General features: G+C 52.6%; 1 protein-coding gene across 1 annotated transcript in view; it reads right to left on the reverse strand.

The window, feature by feature from the left end:
* The window catches only part of SGSM1 (small G protein signaling modulator 1), a gene marked incomplete at its 3' end in the record, with an annotated part of 17,345 nt that extends 10,486 nt beyond the window's left edge, over nt 1-6,859 (reverse strand). Inside the window, exons 1-4 of the mRNA XM_034638034.1 lie at nt 5,174-6,859; nt 3,924-4,087; nt 3,276-3,537; nt 2,971-2,981 (exon numbers count right to left, since the gene is read on the reverse strand). Of these exons, the coding sequence (XP_034493925.1) occupies nt 2,971-2,981; nt 3,276-3,537; nt 3,924-4,087; nt 5,174-5,291 (555 nt within the window). The remainder of the gene's footprint in view (nt 1-2,970; nt 2,982-3,275; nt 3,538-3,923; nt 4,088-5,173) is intronic.
* Between the last annotated feature and the right edge of the window lie 51 nt (nt 6,860-6,910).

Genomic DNA, 6,910 nt, shown 5'->3' on the forward strand with positions numbered 1-6,910 from the left:
TTTAGAAGTTTCTAGTAGCCACATTAGAAGGGGGAAAAGAAACAGATGAAATCAATTTCAACAGTATATCCTGTTTGACCTAGTGTATCCCTAATGTTACCATTTTAACTTAGAGTCAATATAGCATTGCTGATGAGATATTTTACATTCTTTTCTGTTGTTGCTCTGAAGTCTTCAGAATGCAGGGTATCTTTTACACTTAAGGCACATCTCCCTTCGAACGCGCTGCATATCAAGTGCTCGGGAGCTGTACGTGGCTCACGCCTACCACACCAGATGGTACAGACAGTCTCAGCAACACAGGAGTCTGAAAATGCCCTCCTCTGACTCTGAGCCTGTCTGCACGGTTCAGAACTTGTCTTTGCCTCTTCTGTGCACACAGACCGGGTGGTGGAGACAGAGGCAGGAAGACACTGAGAGGGGGTTTAGAACCATTTATGGCCCATCATCCCTCCCACAGGGCCAAACTCTTCTCTCTTATTACTTAAGGCAGGCATCTGCAAACTTTTTCTATAAAGGGCCAGATAGTAACTATTTTTGGCTTTGTGGACCATACGGTCTCTGTCACAACACTCCCACTCCGCTGCTGTGGTGTGAGAGCAGCCACACACAATATGGATATGAATGGGCGGGGCTGTGTTCCAATAAAACTTTATTTACAAAAGTAGGCAGGGGGCCGAATTTGGACCACAGGAAGGAGTTTGCCCATTTCTGATGTAGGCACTTCTTCAGAAAGGACGTCCTTGTTCTCAAAGACGAAAACCATACATGATTGCTTGCGTTAGCTCTGTGAGGCTCAGGCCCCTGAAAAAAAATTGACCAAGGATGCAGTGCCATTGCCATGTGGGGCTGAATCGGAGCTTGGGGATGAAGTGGGTGAGACTGCAATATGTCAAAACAATCTGCAAGGAGTGGTTGTGAGAGGCACAAGCTCTGGAGCCAGGGCACCTGTGTGTAAAGTCCAACCATGCCGAGGATTACCTGCGCAACTCTGGACCGCTCTGTGCCTCAGTTTTCCCTTCTGTAAAACGGGTTGGTGAGGTCCCTGGTGCCTGCCCAGGAGGGCCGTGGTGAGGATTAATTTAGATACTACACTGGAGGGACAAAGGCAGGTTTGGCACACAGTGGCACTCTACACATGGTACTACTTTCACTCACTGAGCATCCATCAAGCATTTCACATTAGGTGTCTGATGCATCATCACACTGACTTCTCAGAACAGGATCCTGGCTGAGGAGGTGCTGTTCCCCTCCCCCACCCTACACACCAGGAAACGAGGCCTTCGGAGAGGGCAAGTCACTTGGCCACACTGCAGGGGCAGAGGTGAACACAGGGATGTGTGCTTTTCTCAGCCGAGGGCGATTTTGCTCCCAGAGGACAGCGGGCAGTACCTGGGGACATTTCTGGTTGTCACCACTTGGTGGCGGGGGTGGGGGCAGATGTGCTACTTGGCAGTTGGGTGGGGAGACCAGGACAGCTGCTCAACATCCTTCAAGGCATGTGATGTCCCCCTCCCAGCAACCACCAAGAACTATTCCATCTGCAATGTCAGTGGTGCCACCACTGAGAAGCTGTGTTCTAGCTGAACGGAGTTCACTGGGGTTTCCTCAGAGGCAGGCAAGAACTCGAGTCCCAGGGGCATATTTGGGAGATGTTCCCAAGAAGCAGGGTTAGGAGAGAGGTGAAGCGACACAAGAAGGCAGAGCAAAGTGTTACCACTCAGGTCACCACCATGGGCAACTGGTGCTCAATCTCCCAGGGGGGTGCGGTGGGGGTCTCTGGGAGATGTGTAGAACACACAGGCCAGAGCTTTCTCACCAGGGTGGGGGGCGAGGGAGCTGGGGCACTGATACAACAACTCCTGTCCATCCTTGGCTGAGGACAGCTCCAGGGAGGCACTGATTCCAGACACCTCTACCCCGCCCCACCCACGGGCAGAAGGGACCCTCAGGCAGAGAGACTCTAAGGATGGGTGCTGGCTGCAGAGCAACAGGCACAGAGGGGTGTGGGTGGGCACAGCCCGTGTCTCTTCTGCTCACCTAGGCAGAGCCACGGCACACTAACATGGACCGCCCCCAAGTAAGACATCCAGCACCCAGCCTGGCTCCCAGCACGTGCCTACACATTATTTGTAGGATGAATTCTTGTGCAGAGTTTCCTGGGAAGGCAGGCCTGGGGCATCAGGCCCCTCTGATCAATCAGCTCTCTGACGCGGCTGTGAGAGTCGTGGTACGGCCAATAGGCTGGAGGGTTCCAGACCCTGCTCCTGGGTGGGAACAGATGTAGTGATGAACACTTCAGGACACTCTATGGCTCTTTGATGGCACAGAAACATGAAGCTTTGATCCTAACTGGCCATGAAGGAATTAATCCATGGTTACGTAAAGATTAGAGGCTAACCCAAGCAACGTAAGAGCTTACCGCCAAGCCGGCCCCGCACCCCAGATCCAACTCAGTGCTGGATGAGAGCTGGAGCATGAAGTGGTCTGGCATGGTTAGCCCACCCTTGCCAGGAAGGACATCTGCTTTCAAGAGAGCCTCTCAAGGTCTGGCCTCGGTCACTAAAGCAAACGGAGGCTCAGAGCCATTATCCATCAAATGGAACAATAGAGACACCAAAGGTCAAATAAAATGGGGTAGACAGAAGGAACCTACAACTTAATATTGAGTTGTTGAACAGACATCCATATGGTGCGTAATAGATGCCAGGCCTCTTTCGGAGAACTTTTCAAACATTAGCTCATTTAATCCTCATGATAACCCCGTGGTAATGATGACCTTGACAGTAACGGTCTGCGTTAACCAAGCGTCTACACCAGGGCAGCCGCCGAGCAAAGCGTTGGACATACATTAGCGTCTCGTGTGCTCCCAGGGCTTTGCTTGCCCTCTGTTGTTTCCGCTGTCATTCATTAAGGGCCTGCTGTGTGCGGGACTTTATTCTACAGACTTTACATTGATCACCTCTTTACCTCATTGAATCCTGACAACAGAGACAGGTAAAAGCAAAACAGTGTAACAGCAGCTAAAATGTACGTGTTCTGTGCCAAGAGCCTTATCTTGTTTAATCCCCACAAGGGCCCTATGACACAGGTGCTGTGAATATCCCCATTTTGCAGATGGGGAAACCAAGACACGGAGGGTGAAGTGACTTGCCCCAGGTCAACCAGGATTCCAGAGCCCACGGCCACTAGCCCAGGCCACCTCCTGGTCAGGTGTGTCTTTATGAAGCTAAGTAGCTCACAGTTCTCATTTGGGGGGAAGCCGAGATACTAACTTCCTGGTTTCTGGTCCCCTTGCTGGCCCCAGAGTCCAGACCACTTGTCCTCTAGTTCCAAACACCTGGAATCATTTTCATGATCGGCTAACAGCTGGATCCAGGGGGCCCAGAGATGGGGCAGCTTACCGAATTCAGACCTCATGCCGGGGTAAATGGTCCTGAACACGTAATCTGTGGACTCGTTGTCTTCCTTGTATGAGGACGTGGACTCGGCAGAACCCTGCGGGCTTCGCTTGCGCAGTTTGGGAAATACTTTGCCCTGAAAGAACGTGTCCCATTGCACAGTTCTTGGGATGCACCTGTCCCACAATCTGCACAGCCTGAGGGTTTCAGTGGGGTGTGATGTGCCCACAAAGCCACTTAAGGATCCATGGGCAAGAATGACCACTCCCCTGGGTGCCTGGGTGGCTCAGTCGGTTAAGCATCTGACTCTTGATTTCGGCTCAAGTCATGATCTCAGGGTCGTGAGATCCGGTCCCAAGTCTTGGGTTGGGCGTGGAGCCTACTTGGGATTCTCCCTCTCCCCCACCCATCCCCCACCCCACTTGCATATGCACGCATGCTCCTCTCTTTCAAAAAAAAAAATGACCACTCCCCATGGCTGACCCCCACCCCAGCCTCCCTGGGTCCCCTGCGATCCCTCACCTTTCCCCGCTGAGACCAGAGTGGAGGGTCCAGCTGCCCATGAGGGAGCAGCCCATTTTCCAGGCACGAGAGGAACTGCAGGAGGTGCCCTCCCTTGGGGAAGCGGAAGGGCGGCCTCTGGATCCCGTCCTGGCTGAGCAGCACCACTGTCCCGCCGCTGTCCACTGCCACCACGACCCAGCCAGAGGAGACCCGGGGGGAAGTCACTATGAGGAATGGGGATGGGGCCCTCCCAGCATACACATCCCCCCAGGCATGTCAAACTAGACCCACAGACCTGCTCCAAGGCTCTGGGAAAGGCCTGGGCAGAGGTCAGGGCCAGTTTTCAGTCCCCGCCGAGCCCCTTCCATCCCACCGGCCACGGTCGCTGACCCGGAAGTAGAGGACATGATCCGGAAGAGTATGGTTGGCCCCGATGAAGTCACCCCCAAAGGGAAATGGTGCCCCCACACACCTGATGTCCCTCTACACCCTCGAGCACCCTCTACGAATCAGCCTGAACTATTTCTGCATGGAGGCTTTCAGACCTATCCCTTCTCAGGGCAGTAGCTGACTTGGAAGCACGTAGTGAGCACTTACTGTATATAAGCACAGCATGTTAAAGGCAGTGTCTTACTGGAATACTCAAAATAGACCTATGAGGTTTATCTCTTATTGCCTATTTTACAANCTATTTTACAAGTGATGAAACCAAGGCTCAGAGAGGCGATGTAATTTGCCCAGGGCTGCACAGTAGGGCCTGGATCTGAACCCAGGTCTGTCTCACTAAATAAGCTTCATGTTTTGTGCCTTGGTGGGGCATGGATCGCTTGCTTTCTACAGCAGGATGGCCTTTTGCTTGTTCTGAATGTACCTTCTCTGAGCCTTAAAGGAGAACTCTAGTTATTAATCCCAGATCTTGAGAGCACAGGCTTTGGAATGACAAAGACCTGATTTCGAGTCCAAACTCAGAAGTTCCCGGGGTGTGCGACTTCGTGCCAAGCTGTTTAGAGCCCTGCTTGGCACATCATAAGTGCTCAATAGGTGTGAGCAGCTGACACCATGGGTTTGGTGCTGAGCCCTTATCATATGTCACAGGATGTGCACAACAACGCCAGGAGTAGGTGCTGTTGTGATTCCATTTTACAGACGGGGAAACTGAGGCTCAGAGAGAAGTCACTTGTTTGAGGCTGCACAGGTAATAAGGAGGTGGGGCCAGGCAGGGGAGCCAAGAGGAACACCCCAGCCCCGTGCTCCCCCATGGTCCCTACCTTGCTGATGGCAGTGCAGGTACACAATCTCCTCTAGGCGGATGGTCATGGCATAGTCCCAGTAGACACTGGAAGGGGAGGGATGGTTAGGTCCACAGGATGCCTGCTCACTATTCATGGCAAGGGCCCAGGAGGCCACAGAACCAAACCCATGGGCTCCTGCACCCTTCTCACTAGGACCCACCTGTCTCCAACATCTGTATTCCAGGCTTCCCAGAATCCATCTCCCCTTCTTTGGTCCCAGCACCCCAGTTTTCTAAGGAACATTCCTCTCTTAACCTCAATCCATGTGGCTGAGGCGGAGTCCACCCACCCTCTATGCCAGGATTCCAGGAATGGCCATCTGACCCCAGCCTGGCCAGTCAGCATATTCCACTGTTCCAGCCAAGTGACTGGTTCAGGGATGGCCCTGCAACCCAAGCAGAAATGAGGCTCAACTGTTGGATTCATGTTAGAATAAACTGGAAAAAGGATGCTCCTTTCTGTTAATAAAGGCAAAGATGATAGAAGTCTGGAAATGGAGGGGGCCATAGCAAGAAAAAGGCCACTTGGTGATGGCATCAACAGGGAAGAAGAACGAAGAGATGGAAAAAGTTCAGGTCCACAATGTTTGTGTCCCTGGATCCAGCCATGCCTGAAGCCACTGTGTCAGAATTTTTCAGTTCATGGGAGCCAATGCTTAAGTCAGCCTGAGTTTGGTTCCCTGTCACTGGTATCTAAGAGTCTTGACTCAGACCCCAACGCTAGGCCACCGTGCCTCCATATGGTTAGAATAGCCACTTAACAGCCTTAACCCCACAGGTGCCAGCAATGTGACTTGAAGGCTTCTATGAGCCTGTTTCCTCCTCTGTAAAACGGGCGTGATAATAATTACCCACCCCATAGTGCTGCTGTGATGATTAAGTGGAATCATGGATTTTAAGGGCTCAACACAGTGCTGATACGTAAAAGAGTATTGGGTTAATGTTCTCCGTGCTGACATACTTAAGGTTTTCCCTTTCTAGCTCAAAGCCTACTGCTGTCCCGAACCAGATCGCTTTTCCCCTCAAACACCATGGAGGTGGGGCTCACAGGAACCGGGACTTTGTGGCAGTCAGGGGAATGCACTGCACAGGTGTCCTTCAGACCTTGCTGTGGGGGACAGAGCTGACCACCAGGTTCAGGGGCCGCCCCCTACATCCACCAACATGTTTGCACCAAGGCTACGCTTCCTTTGGGCTGTTCTCAGCCGGGACTAAGCACATGGGGATACCAGTGTGGGCCTATTCCTACAGCATGGGGGGCTCCTCTAAGGGCTAACTTTAGCCCAGGGACTCCCAATGGATCGGGCTGAACATTCTAAGAACTGCAGCATCTGAGACTCTTCCTGCCCCTTCCTTCTTTCCCCTCCGTGTTCACAGGGGTCAGACCAGCTTCATGGTCTGAACGTCCCGCCTGCCTCCTCTGTTCTTCACTCTTGTACACAGATGCTCTCGCGTTACAGCTCTCTTGCATGTCTAACTCTGTCCGCACCTGCTTCTTGGGAGGACCCGAACCAACACAGGCTTCAAGGTCAGACTTCAAATCCCACTGCCACCAACTATACTGAATCAGTCCCTTCTCCTCTCTGGGCCTCAGTTTCCCCAGCTGCAACACGAGGAAGTTAGACGAGAAGCTCTCTAAGGGACCTTCCTGCACCAGAGTCAGCCTCGCCAGGGTCCATNCCCCCCCCTTTACTCCGCCCCCCCCCCTTTAAAT

The sequence above is a fragment of the Ailuropoda melanoleuca genome, chromosome 12 (genome assembly GCF_002007445.2).
Source record: "Ailuropoda melanoleuca isolate Jingjing chromosome 12, ASM200744v2, whole genome shotgun sequence".
In the NCBI taxonomy this organism is placed as follows: Eukaryota; Metazoa; Chordata; class Mammalia; order Carnivora; family Ursidae; genus Ailuropoda; species Ailuropoda melanoleuca.